Source organism: Polypterus senegalus, chromosome 8 (genome assembly GCF_016835505.1).
Source record: "Polypterus senegalus isolate Bchr_013 chromosome 8, ASM1683550v1, whole genome shotgun sequence".
NCBI lineage: Eukaryota > Metazoa > Chordata > Cladistia > Polypteriformes > Polypteridae > Polypterus > Polypterus senegalus.
This window is the reverse complement of record NC_053161.1, coordinates 72,230,109-72,244,922: the sequence shown is the minus strand read 5'-3', so window position 1 is coordinate 72,244,922 and position 14,814 is coordinate 72,230,109. Positions and strand designations below refer to the sequence as shown.

Genomic DNA, 14,814 nt, shown 5'->3' with positions numbered 1-14,814 from the left:
ACATTGTAAGTTCGGCCCTCTGGTTGTAATATGACCAAGCTGTGCGCTGAGCTTACTCTTGAGCATGCAACATACAGTTGTGCTGCTGTCATAATCGGTTTGAGTTTCATGGTTTGTTTCAATTACGTTGTAAGCATACAAACCGGTTTCATCGATAACTTCGCATCCAGCTTTTGAGAGTTTAAACATTCATAAACATCAAAGTGTCCACTACTCAAATCATCACCTGTGAATCTAAGATGTTTAAGAGGCATTAGCGGTTGTCCAAAGGTGTAAAATATTTGGCCATTTCGGTACACTTAAAAGTGAGAACCGAACAATTCAGCGGCAGCCATCAGCTCACATGCAGAAGCATAGGTGAAAATCTTAAGCATTTCACTCTTATAGTGCTCCTGTGTAGTATAATTATCTTCTGTACCGTCATCAGTCCACACTTTGAACCTGTCCCAGTCATTCAATACATAAGACACAATGTTCCTCCGGATATCAAGATTGAGCCTGATATGGCCGTGCAATATGTAACAAAGAGAATGAAAAAGGTAGGTGCCATCTCCGGGCATGGAAACCACTCGGTAAGTGACAGTTCTTTGATCGATGGTGATCACCTCGATAGACATGTTAATTGGGGTACGGTTGGAACGATAAAGGAAATGGGTACCTGAACAATGTAAACTAAGTCTAAAATACCTACACAATAACTATAATTGTAATAAACAAACAATAAAACAGCGGAGAAGCTGTGGGTTAAATGAAAAGTCTGCAGTTATCAGCAGGGAGGCGTGAATACCATGGCGAGGGAATGGAATGAAGCAAGACGGACGGCCTTATATAGGCAGGCAGCCAACAATGTGGGAGGCTTGGGGAATGGGGGACCCAAATTTCTTGAAGATGGGCCCATAGGTAACAAAGGCCATTGAATATGGCAGCCGACAGTGGCGTCACACCAAAGAAAAAAATAAGTAAGTCAGTTTCAGTTAGTGCAGGGAAGCCGCCTACCAAATTTCGTGAAAATGGGGCCATAGATAAGAAAGTTTTAACATGGCGGACGTTGTCAACCGTTATGACCGTTACGCATAGAATTCCGAAATTGAACCTGTTTAACTTTTGTAAGTAAGCTGTAAGGAATGAGCCTGCCAAATTTCAGCCTTCTACCTACACGGGAAGTTGGAGAATTAGTTATGTTGGAAAGTTCAATATGGCGGCCGACATTGGCGTCAGACCACTGAAATAAGTACGTACATCGGTTTTGGTTAATGCAGGGAAGCCGCCTACCAAATTTCGTGAAGATGGGGCCATAAATAAAAAAGTTTAACATGGCGGATGTTGTCGACCGTTATGACCGTTATGTGTAGAATTTCGAAATGAAACCTGCTTAACTTTTGTAAGTAAGCTTTAAGAAATGAGCCTGCCAAATTTCAGCCTTCTACCTACATGGGAAGTTGGAGAATTAGTGATGAGTCAGTGAGTGAGTCAGTCAGTCAGTGAGTCAGTGAGGGCTTTGCCTTTTATTAGTATAGATATAACGAGAATTCAAGCATTATATATCTGGATCATCTGCATGGCTGAATGATGACTAAAAGACATTAGTTTGATCTGAAATGTTAACTGTTTTATAGATTATTCTCTGAATTGGTTTATGAGTTTTGGGCTTATGTTTTTAGGTTGACATTCTTAATAAAGTGGACTGGAATGGATGGATGCACACTCCCGGCATGCCACCAGTAAAACCACAGTAAGCAAGTTTTTTTTTTTTTTTAATTGTTCTTTAGAATTTATATCTTTAAATAGATACGGATAACAGTTTTGTATTCCCACAACAACCAAAACAATTGATCATTTTATTATTTAATAAAAATGACCTTTCATAAAAAAACAGAAAATCTCCCTATTTTTCCCCGGAGGTTGTACCATGTGTACCTACTTTTTAGACAAATATTTATATATGAAGATTGAATTAGTGCCCTGTACACTGTTAACAGAAATATAATCTGTTTATTGCAGGTATGACACCACACTGGCTGATGCTTGCATTGACCTTTGCCAGAGGTGGATTAAGGTAAGTTTAGAATTGTCCCATTTTAAGTTTCAAAACCTCCTGCTACCTCCACCCTTAACCTAGAATTCAAAATGACTTTAATTAGTATGTTGACTGTAATTTAAAAAAAATGTTAGTTTTTATCTGCTTATGTGAAGATCAGTCTTTCATTTCAAATATAATGGTGAAGGAAAACTGATGAAAGTAATGTGTGGACATGCAGGCCTTGGTGTTCAAAAAGAGAGTTGATTTTCTTTGGAGGAAAATGATAATCAAGTTCATTTTAGATGGTCTAAGCAGCAAGGAACAATTTGTATCTCTCAATAGCAATTTTTCCATTGCAGTAATGCACACAATAGAAGTGACACCTCTGAAAAGTTGAGAAAACACAAATGTTTCCAATGAGTGATTTTATGTGAATAAAGTTTGTTTTATCACCTGAAATGAAAAACGGCATCCAGTATAATGGATGTCGGTTCTGTTATTTCAATTGCATCTACAATCTCCATGTTTGTTTTTAATCGGAGGTCACAAGAGTGAGAGAATAAAGGTAAGGCTAACTCCCTATACTTAGCAGTGGCCACGTATGAGATTTCTTTGAAATTTTCCACAGAGATTTTACTGAGGATAAACAGCTCAACATTCATGGAATTGTGATGCACAATAGGCCTTCTTGTGTCCCCTGCCATAGCATACACAAGGGAGTCAGTCCTGACCGAGAAGCATATAGTGATCATACTTTATAAACTGGCTACATGTGCAGAGTACATACAGAGTTGTTGCCTAGAGTTTTGGCGTGAGCAGAACCACCATTCACAGGTTTATATATGAGGTGTGTCAGGCCATATTGCTCCAAACTAATTAGGCAATACATCACTTTACTTGAGGGGGAAGAGGCACAGCATTTTTCGCAGCACTATTACAAGGCACACAAAATACCTCAGGTGTATTTTGAGAGTTTTTTTCCAAATTCGCGTGTTTCCATTTCCATTTTAGGTCATTAATTGAAATGCGGCTAGTAGTGTTGGCTTTCAACTAGACGTGTCTTTTTAAAAATTATTTTCCTTACATGAATTATGTTGTTGTTTTGCCAAATGTATTCTGTAAGCCCAATCGATTTTACAGTGCAATCAAAAGCATTCAGACCCCTTCACTTTTTTTAACATTTTTTTTTTATGATGCAGCCTTCTTCCAAAATCATTTAAATTCATTTTTCCCATCATCAAACAACATTCAATACCCCAGAAAAATAAAGCAAAAAACAGGATTTAAAATATTTTTTCAAATTTACTAAAACAAGAAATCTAAAATATCACATTGACACAAACATTCAGAACCTTTACTCAGTACTTGAAGCACCTTTGGCAGCCATTACAGCCAGGAGACTTCTGCTATTCTTCTCTGCCTATCCTCTTTCAGGTTAGATGGAGACCATTAATGGAGAAATATTTTCAGATCTCTTCAGAGATGTTCAGGTCCTAACAATTCAAGGACATTCACAGACTTGTCCTTAGCCAGTCCTGCTTTGTCTTAACCTTGTGCTTCGTATTATTGTCCTGTCGGAAAGTGACCCTTCAGCTCATTTTGAGGTTCAAAGTACTCTGGAGCAGAATATCCTGTTTTTGCTGTGTCTTTCTGGAATATTGAGTGTTGCTTGATGAGTGGAAGAAAACAAAGGTAAACAATTTTAACAAAACTTAATCGTACAACAGAACTGTATGTACATATTTACAGTTTTGCACTTTTAAAAAGACATGCACATGTAGTATACTTTTTATCTGTTACAACTTTATATTTACATTTGTAAAGCCGACTGACTTCAAAGAATAAATTGTATTAAATGTGGGAGCTCTTGGAATGTGTGTTCTTGTAGTAAAAGTATTCTCACACACACATGAACCAGTCCAGTTTAGAGCTGCAAATTGATTGTACTCCTACATTTTTGGATATGAGAGAAAAACCCATACATATGATGGCACTTCAGACAATCCAGACTTTTTGTGCCCAGGCTGAGATTCAGATTTAGGAACCTGGACCTGAGAGGCAACAGTGTTAACCCAACAGGAATTAAGTAGAGTCATTATTATTTTGTTTTTATCTTAAGGCTAAAGAAAGTGACCTATGCTCATTTAGTCCTGCTGATATGGAGAAAATGTCTTCTCATCAGAAGATAGAATTTCTTGCTCTGTTACTGCAGGAGGTAAGTAACATCATTTATTGCTGGTTTTAAAATGCAATATACAGTATTTGTGTGGTGTTTAAAATCTTTTTTGTTTTGTTTTTAAGTTGGTATTTTACCACAGAGATGGATTTTAAGAAAGTTATAATTGAAAATAAAGACATTGTTCATCTGACATTGCCTTACAAGTATGATTTGTTTTTTTTTTAATATTTTGTCCAACTTAATCAATATAAAATATTCAAAAATTACACAATCCCTTCTACCTTTTAATTAATACTAGCATTTTGGTGAGGAGATACGCATTGTAATAAATTCATTTTTGTATCCATGCGTTTTCCTTCTGGTTGTTTTTGTGCCAGCTGGTGCTTTTTTGTTCCTGGCTGGAACTTATGACATGCCATTTAGTTTAAGTAAATTAGGTTGAATTAGTGAGATGGAGCCTACTCTATAACTTCAGCTGAAGAGTTCTTACAAAGAGTTCAAGTCAAGTGTTTGGGAATACAAAGAGTAACTGGAAAAGCTGGGCAATGAAAGAGCCAACAGTGAAGTGCATGGTGTTAAGAGAGAACAAGAACATTTGTGCAAGGTCCATACCTGAAGCATTTATATTAAAAAAAAAAAAAACAAACAATATAAAAACAATAATTTGACAGACAATGGGAGGATGTTTAGTTCATCAAACTTATTTGGTTAGGTAATAGCTAAGTTGCCTCCATATCCAAACCAGGTACCGTTTTTGAAAATTACACAAAAAACTAAATCAGTTGAAGAAGTAATGTAGAACAAACTTTTTAAGGTAAGTACAAGTGAAAAATGCAAAAAATATCTGGGAATAATTAACACATGTGTATTGAGACAACATACAGTGCAAATTTATTAAAAAAAAAAAACTGAGAAAGCACATGTACATAAGTATTCGCAGTCTTTGCCATGAAGCTCAAAATTGAGCTCAGGTGCATCCTGTTTCCCCTGATCATCCTTGAGATGTTTAATTGGAGTCTACCTGTGGTAAATTTCAGTTGATTGGACATGATTTGGAAAGGCACACACCTGTCTATATAAGGTCCCACAGTTGACAGTTCATGTCAGAGCACAAACCAAGCATGAAGTCAAAGGAATTGTCTGTAGGCCTCCGAGACAGGATTGTCTCGAGGCACAAATCTGGGGAAGGTTACAGAAAAATTTCTGCTGCTTTGAAGGTCCCAATGAGCACAGTGGCCTCCATCATCCGTAAGTGGAAGAAGTTCAAAACCACCAGGGCTCTTCCTAGAGCTGGCCGGCCATCTAAACTGAGCGATCGGGAGAGAAGGGCCTTAGTCAGGGAGGTGATCAAGAACCTGATGGTCACACTGTCAGAGCTCCAGAGGTCCTCTGTGGAGAGAGGAGAACCTTTCAGAAGGACAACCATCTCTGCAGCAATCCACCAATCAGGCCTGTATCGTAGAGTGGCCAGATGGAAGCCACTCCTTAGTAAAAAGCACATGGCAGCCCGCCTGGAGTTTGTCAAAAGGTACCTGAAGGACTCTCAGACCATGAGAAACAAAATTCTCTGGTACGATGAGACAAAGATTAAAGTCTTTGGTGTGAATGCCAGGCGTCATGTTTGGAGGAAACCTGGCACCATCCCTACAGTGAAGCATGTTGGTGGCAGCATCATGCTATGGGGATGTTTTTCAGCGGCAGGAACTGGGAGACTAGTCAGGATAAAGGGAAAGATGACTGCAGCAATGTACAGAGACATCCTGGATGAAAACCTGCTCCAGAGCATTCTTGACCTCGGACTCGGGCGACAGTTCATCTTTCAGCAGGACAATGACCCTAAGCACACAGCCAAGATATTGAAGGAGTGGCTTCAGGACAACTCTGTGAATGTCCTGAAGAGGCCCAGCCAGAGCCCAGACTTGAATCCGATTGAACATCTTTGGAGAGATCTTAAAATGGCTGTGCACCGACGCTTCCCATCCAACCTGATGGAGCTTGAGAGGTGCTGCAAAGAGGAATGGGCAAAATTGGCCAAGGATAGGTGTGCCAAGCTTGTGGCATCATACTCAAAAAGACTTGAGGCTGTAATTGCTGCCAAAGGTGCATCGACAAAGTATTGAGCAAAGGCTGTGAATACTTATGTACATGTGATTTCTCAGTTTATCAATACTAATATGACTGACTCACTATGTGACTATGTGTGTGTATATATAATGTTGATAGGTGTGTTATTTTCAAAATGTTTCCTTTTCTTTTTCATTACTTCTTTAACACACTACTTCTCGCTGGCTGGTATTTTGCTAGTTTTTAATAAATTTGCAAAAACCTCAAGTAAACTTTTTTCACGTTGTCATTATGGGGTGTTGTGTGTAGAATTCTGAGGAAAAAAATGAATTTAATCCATTTTGGAATAAGGCTGTAACATAACAAAATGTGAAAAAAGCGATGTGCTGTGAATACTTTCCGGATGCACTGTATATACTAAATTTAATCAAGGTCAAAAAGTACATACAAAAAATAATAGTCACATAAAATATAAAAAGAACAGAGAGCATACTGTATGAAACAAAATCAAAATTAAACTTAGAAAGTACACAGTTTAGAACTGAATTAACGAACACATAGAAAATTCATTCAAGATGTTACAAACATTCAAGATGTTTTATAAAAATAGAAAAAAACATAAAGGAAGCTAGACACAATGTGGCACGGTGGTAGAACTACTGCCTTCCACTAAGGAGACCAGGGTTGACATCCCAGGTCCTCTAGTTTCCATAGTTCAAAGATCTGCAGCTTAGTTGGATCATTCAGTTGACCTCAGTGTATGTGTGTGTGGTGTGTGTAAGTTCATCTAGGGATGGAATGGAACCCTGTCCAGTTTTTGTTCCTGCTGTGTACCCTATGCTTGTTGGGATAGCCTCTGGTCCCCAGCAACACTGTTCAGGATTCGGCAGGCTTAAAAAATGTTATGGTATGGTAAGGGAAGCTAGACATTATAAAAAGAAATATTTTAATACCAGAAAAGATATTTATTTAATAAGGAAGTGGGGAAAAATAATTGTTTTAAAAGTGTGAATTGTGAGTCTGAGTCCAAGAATGTATATAAAAATGAACTTTTATCGAACAATAAACTGTATTGTGCAATATCTGTTATTTCTCCTGTTAATTTATTACAAAATACATATAAAGAAATAAACAACTCAAACAATCATCGGGTTGATTTTATTATTATTATTTTTTTTTTTTTAATAAGTTTTTTGCTCCCTGTACATGACCCAGTAGTTTGTTCCTCATTCCTACAAATCCTACAGTAAAGAAATGCTTTCTAGCTTCCATGTTAAACTCCCTCCCAATAATTTCCACCAGTGGCCTTGAGTCCACGAATCACAATTTATTAAAAGAATTCTTCTGATTCATTTCATCAGTTAGGCCCCATATAGCCTTCTCTGCTCAAGATTAAACAGGTTTAACTTTGTTATCCTCTTGTAGCAGGATATGCCCTTTAGTCCTGATGATCCACTTGGTTGCTCTCTTCTGCACTGCTCTGGGTTTTATGTAGTGTGACGACTAGAATTGCACACAGCAATCCAGGTGCAGTTGCACTAGGGCATTCCATAGTCCAAGAATAATGTCTCTTGATTAATATTTTACAGTTTTTACAAAATAACCTAAAATTTTATTTGCATATTTAATTGCTTCTACATATTGCCCTAAACCTCCTTTTCTGTAACATTGTGTTTTTCCACCTTGTATTTATAAATAACATACCACTTTGCACTTTTATACAGTGAACTATTTTTCCCCTCAAGTATTTGTGACCTACTCACTACCTGTAATTGCCCTCTTTTAGTGCCCTTTGCGGAATTCACAAGCTTACTAACTATAATCAGAGTTGCAATGTAATTTTACCTACCAAGTAAAATTGTGGAATGATGCTGGCCATGATAGATACGTTATAATGATTGGGATGGAGAAAAAACCCTGCAGACTGTAGCTAGCAAATGATTGTAAGACTTCTAGTTAAGCAGAAAGAAAATGTGCAGTTTTCATTGTCCATATATTTAAATTGTTCATTTATACAGTATTCTAATAAGAACTGAATAAAATAGAAAATTATACAGAAGGGAGTGTTCACATTACAGTTTTCTCTTAATCTGTACACTGAAAAGTCAGAATTTTTAAACTACTTCATACTGGCTACTATCAAAACAATTTAAACCTGTAAGAGAAGCTTTATGTGGCATAAGAAGGTAACGCAGATTGTAGTTTACATTTTAACTCTTGGTTTTTCTTTTTCTTTTAGAATCCAATTCCACTGTCACATTTGAAGCGAATGCAGGAAGTGTATGACTTGAATGCAGTCAAAAATTCAGAGATACGATTCAGGCAAGTCCACAGCTACGTTGTTTTCCAAAAACAGATTTAAAGCTTTGATTACTGAATAACTTTAAAAAGCTGTTGTTTCTTTCAGTGTGTAAGTTGTTTATTCTATTGACTGGTTAGTTTGTGGAATTGTTTAGATTTTTTTTTTTGTTTTTGTCATTTAGAATTTGTTTTCTTTCTGTACAATTCACCTAAAAAGCTTTCTCTAAGGTTATTAAGCAAACTGTAACTAAAATGACTAAAATGCATTTGTTAAATGTAACACTAACAAAACTAAAAGCTGACTGAAAAATGAAAACTAAACTGAATTTAAAACAGAATTCTTAGGCTAACTGGGGAAAAAATTAAAGTGCATGGAAACCAAACTCTGTTCCCACTGTTTCTTAAATAAAGCAATTGCTGCTAGTCTAAAACCCACAGGGAAGTCCTTTTAAAACTTACATCAAAATGACCCAATTAATTTGTCATATGCCCAGTAATCCACATTTGAAGAATAACTTCGTAGGTTCTGATCTAACAGCAAGAAATCTATGACTTTCCCAGTGATGGCAGTTTTGGATAAATTAAGTCCCCCATCAAGTACACAAAACATGTAACAATTAGAATATTCCAAAATTAAGTTGTTTTTGGTCACAATGTTATGCATAGTATGACTGTCCTGAAGACAGAATGGCAGGAAAAGCCATTTTCTATAAAAGTTGTGAATACAAATACACCCTGCTATGCAAAGTATACTCTGTAGATTGTGACACCTCAGCCCCCCTTATTGTACTCAGTTTATGGCAAGCCTTAACATATACTTATTCTTGCTGCCCATTGTTAGTTTTTGTTTGAAGATTGCTAAAAACTTTTGGTTGGTGGAGCAACATGTTTTTTGTTTTTCTCAATTTCTTTTTATTTTTTTAATTTTTGAGAAGTTTTTAAAGCTGTGGTAGATTAGGTGCATTTGATCATAAATTTACCAATGTAAAATACTATTTGACTCACATTTTGACTTTTTAACTGTGCTGGAAATAAAGAATTGTGATTTGTTGCCATTTTAAATTAAGTTTGAATGATTTTTTTACTTCCAGTCATGTGCAGCATTCAATATAATTAAATAAGCCATTCATCAAAAACTTCAATAAATATATTTCAAAGTACTGTATGTTATATATTGTAATTCATGCAAATTTCAGATTGTTAAATATGAATAGATAATTATATTGCAAAATAAATAGTATTGAATGTAACTGAAATTTGTGTTCACGCAAACCTGGTCCTTAGAGGAACAATGCTGCTGACTGTATCCCCCCCATTCATTAAATAGTTAAATTGGTTGTACAATTGTACTGGCTTGGAATACTTCAAATATAACAATGAAAATAATTAGAGCAAGTACGTAATCAATGTCACAGCAGTATGGTTAGTGGAACTTGATGAATTTAAAAACTCTTGCTTTCATAAAGACGTCTGTAATGGGACTGACAACTGTCTTGATGAAAAAAGACAAACCTACCAAACAAAGTAAAACAACAGGCTACATTGGTCAAATAACTTTAGCTTTATCTGTGAAAAGAGCTACTGTCTGGTCACCTTAGTCGATTAACACAAGAAAAAGAGAATGTGCACTGGCATAGCTATCTAATGAATATCTAGGGTGGTGTGTGAATTTTCCACCTTCATAATGTACTGTGTACAGTAGTACTTTATCTGAAGTTTACATTCCTAGTGCTGCCAAAGTAAATAGCCTGCTCCTTGAAAAGATGGACACATCTACAAAACGAGTTGGAAACATTTTATAAATGGTTCACAACATAACTCTCTGCAAGGCTGGAGAAAAAGGGACTCAGTGAGTCTTTTACAGACATGTTTGCATGTTTCTGCAATTCCTTTTCTAAAAAAAGCACACAATTCATTTTTTAATTTTAACTGACCTGTAATTTTTAAACTGAAATGAAAACTAAAATTAAATTTGTGTCTAACAAGGAGTATTGGGTCTACTGGTGTAACCAGGTTTAAAATTGGGAAATGCACTTTGAAACGCCACTTTAAAACCACAATGTTGACAAAATAACTACAACAATAACACAAATCAATCATATGACGCAAATAATTTTAGTCTTGCCTTATATTAAAGAATCTTTCAGTATATGAATCCTCCATTAAACTTTCATGGGAGACCTCCAACCAAAAGTTGCTAGAAGTGATCTAACTATTGTCTTTATCAGATAGTGTTGTAGGGTGCATAAGTTTTTAATTGCAGATCTTCATAACCTTTCACCCTCCAAGGTCCCAGAGTTGAACAGGTCAGCAGCTGTTGTGCTCCATTGTTGCTAGGATTCAGCATTTGCAAGGTCTTAAATTCCAGGGTGTAGTAACTTGTAACTTTAAGATAATATTGTTTTGGTACAGTAAACTAGTTTTGTTTCTACTTAGGACCTTCTTCCCCAAATGTGAGAAAAAGATACCTTATCAGTGTTTCTCCAGGCAGCACTCATTGTTTTCTCACAGAGTAATAAAGAAGAGAGACCCCACAATGTACAGTATAATACTGTAAAAAGGGAATGCAATCAATGTAAAATAATAATAAATAGACCCAGTACCTGGTGTTACCCAAGTAAATTTGTATAATGGGTTAAGTTTAGAGAGCAGATGTTTGTGCTTTTTAAATGTTGACCATTTTCTCATTGCTGGCTTAAATGCTAGTGTTCAATCCTCCATCTACACTACTTCTCTGATAACCATCAGTTTCTGTGCTCTTGTAAGTTAATAAATTGTTCCATTATTCTATGATTAGATTACAAAGTTACTGTAATTCTTTGCAGATTGGCTGCAGTACTTCTTTGCCTTTCCTGGTTTAGTTAGGTTTCACGAATAGATGTTTAACCCCACATTAATAAACTGGATAGTTTGTAGAGTAATTGAATCCGTGTACCACAGAAAACATCTTCAGTAGGAGGGCTTTAGGGATTGGCGTTTACAGACCTCGCTGCAGTTCTTTTTATTATTACAGAAGGCGGCAAAGGTAGCGGAATTCATTAATGTTTAAAATTGCTGCAAATCGTGACACTGTACTGGCATCAAAACCGAAAAAGTGCCTAATCTTAAAATGGACTTGAATAAATGTCTATAATCAAGAAACAATAAAAGTTACTAAAACCATCTTCAGTTGTTCTATTTCTACCACGTTCTGAACAGCGATTTGGCATGAGCTAAAAAAATTGCATTTGGCTCATCATTATGGCTCCATTTTATTGCACATGGTAACAATATGTAGATGTATGATAGTGTTTGCTTTTCCAAAAATGTAAGGTTTGGCTTTGATCAAAAATGTATTTGTCATGCATTAATTTAAGAGTTACCACATGTATATTGCGCAGTGAAATTCCTTTCTTTGTGTTTGACCAACATAGAGCCGACTGCCATTGTAATTGTCCAGCAGCTCAAATTTTGCTCCACTGGTCATGTATAATATAACATCACAAAATAATAGGCACTGGCGAGTGAAACAGCTGAGTTACCTAATGTATACAGTTTCGTGAAATGAATGCAAAATTTTGCAACTGCAGATCTCACAAATAAGGGTGTTTTGGAGTTTAAAAAAATATTTAGGAAGGGTGAAAGTAAGGAACACGCCTCGCTAATTGTTTGGCAGCCAGACTACACCCGTTTTGATCCTGCATAATTCTCAGAAAAGAGTTTAGATGGAAATTCAACATGGCTAAACATGATCCACAATAAGAAAAAATTACGTACTCTTGAACAAAATCTGTAATCCAATGATACAATTAAAATTGTTATTCAGATTAGTAGCTAAGAAAACACTCTACCTGCAGTCTTAAATGAGATCTCTCTTTGGGCAGTACAAAACTTTGTGCACACTGGTAATGGTATCCATCAGGAAACCCAAGAGAAACCCTACATGGCTATGGGGCCAATGTGCAGTCTCCACATGGTATCAGCCCTCAACATCACTGCACTGCACTGACACCTGTAAATGTAACTAGCTTCCAATAGTTTCATTTTTTCAGTGGACTAAGCATATAGGCGACTCTGCTCCACAGATTCTCCTTTTGCATTTTAACTGGGGTAGGCTGCAGGAATACAAATTGTGTAATTTAAATACGAAGTAATTTAAAGTCACTGAACAACAGTAGTAATTAATAGTTTAAATTCTGTCAAAGAGAATGTTTTTTTGGTAACAAGATCCAAATTGTCTTAATTCTTATTTAATTTTAATAAATGTTTAGATCCTTCCAATCTTAATATTTTTTTCAAAGATCTTTTGCCTTTTGCTTCCACTACGTTCTTATTCACTTATTCCTATTTGTTCTCTCAGGCACAAACATATCCAAAGATAAAAAAGGGTGATTTGATGTAATGCATTATATTACATTGAATGTGGGAAAGAAAAAAAATATATCAAAATAATTGCAATTCTTTCAAAATTTTGAACCACTTTCCTGCTAGTTGCTGACATCCTTGTGCAATTCCTACAGGTGGCTTCGTGTTTGCATTCGTGCCAAATGGGAAGATGCTGTCCCTCTGGCTTTCCAAATGGCAACTGAGCAAGGAAGGATGAAGTTTACCCGTCCACTGTTCAGGTAATCCTACGTCACCCTATGGCCAAATTAGACTTGTGCTGTTGGGCTGCTGTGCATGTGGCTGGCTGTTGCTATAGACATTTGAGGAAGTACCTTTTTATATCTGTAACAGAGGAAGTGTGGTAAGAACTCTCTTTGCTGCATACATCTTGCCTTAGGAAGGAGCCTGAGTTGCCTTGAAAGCTTTTAGTTAGCCAATAAAAGGTGTCAGTTTGCTTGACTTCTCACTACATTCATAATGGCTAACACGGTACAACACCCTAGTACTACGTACTACGAGAGCTACTTTTTTGACTTAACATCTTTTATAAAATGAATAAAGTATACTGAGTCTAAATCAAAAAAGGCAGATATTAGTTATAATCATGAAGACACCAGTCAGTTTTACTGCTTGATCTCTTCCGGTATGAGCCTGTGGTTTCTGTTACTTTTGGTTACTTTTTGGAAGTTGAAGAATGAAATTCAAAGTAATGTTCCAGTGCTGTTAATTAAATTGGGGGTCTAGTAAAGTTCTTGGACATTGTACGGAGCACAATGTACATTATAGAGTAGAGACAAATTCTTAAAAGCTCTAACCTTTTTTTTCCTTTTGGTATTTCAGAGAATTGTATAACTTTGAAAAGTACCGTGAGCAGACCACGAACACCTTCATCAAATGTAGAGCCAGCATGCATCCAGTCACTGCCATGCTGGTAGCCAAGGATCTCAAAGTGAATTCTACAGCAAGCACACATCTGTAATAATTTCATGTATCTTTGTGCTTCTGGCGCTGCTTGCAATACAGAAATTTCCTTTTAAAAATGTGCAGCTTTTCTGTTTTTTGTAATGTTGAAATGGCTAAATAAGAATGAAGGCAGTAAAAATTAAGCATTACTTTTTAATGGATTTTTTTTATTTGTAAGTGTAGTTTCAAAGCTTTTAATGCAGCTGATTTTTTAGATAACATACAGTATGTAAAATGGCCTATCAAAACAAAAACTTACCATAATTAATTTTTTTTGCCTTTTATACAGAACCACATGAATTGTTAGAACAACTTTCAAATCAATATTATCTCATATTCAAATAAATTGTGACTGCTAACACTTTGGTAACAAAATGCCTATTATTGCGTCTTTTTCACAAACGTCAAGTTTTTATAAAATAAACAATTTTTATTGCCCAGCTTGAAATTTTCTGCAACATAGGAGAAGACAGATGATTCCAGATTACCTCTCATGTTCATGGCTGCCTTATGAAATAGCTGCTGCCTGCCCAGTACATGGTGTGTTAAAAAATGCACAAATGAAACCTGAAGGTCACCCTGGAATAATACTACTGATTTGTTTCAAAGAGTAATGTGTTGTTACAGCCTTGTGCCTTACAGGTGAACAAAATGGATGGATGGATGAATGGACAGACGTATGCAAAACTGATGTTACATGGCAATTTGCAGTTCTTTTCAAAATGAAAACAAATCCATCTATATATCTGTTATTGAACATACTTAAGTATATATATATATGTGTATATGTATGTGTATATATATATATCCCTCACTATATCGCGCTTCGACTTTCGCGGCTTCACTCCATCGCAGATTTTAAATGTAAGCACATCTAAATATATATCACAGATTTTTCGCTGGTTTGCGGATTTCTGCGGAC

The 14,814-nt window shown here is 36.1% G+C and overlaps 1 protein-coding gene across 1 annotated transcript in view; it reads left to right on the top strand.

The window, feature by feature from the left end:
* lta4h (leukotriene A4 hydrolase) overlaps positions 1-14,262 on the top strand; it is a 62,933-nt gene extending 48,671 nt beyond the window's left edge. The window contains exons 14-19 of the mRNA XM_039761264.1: positions 1,662-1,732; positions 2,002-2,056; positions 4,140-4,235; positions 8,503-8,585; positions 13,064-13,168; positions 13,770-14,262. Of these exons, the coding sequence (XP_039617198.1) occupies positions 1,662-1,732; positions 2,002-2,056; positions 4,140-4,235; positions 8,503-8,585; positions 13,064-13,168; positions 13,770-13,908 (549 nt within the window). The 3' untranslated portion in view covers positions 13,909-14,262. The remainder of the gene's footprint in view (positions 1-1,661; positions 1,733-2,001; positions 2,057-4,139; positions 4,236-8,502; positions 8,586-13,063; positions 13,169-13,769) is intronic.
* The last annotated feature ends 552 nt before the right edge of the window (positions 14,263-14,814 follow it).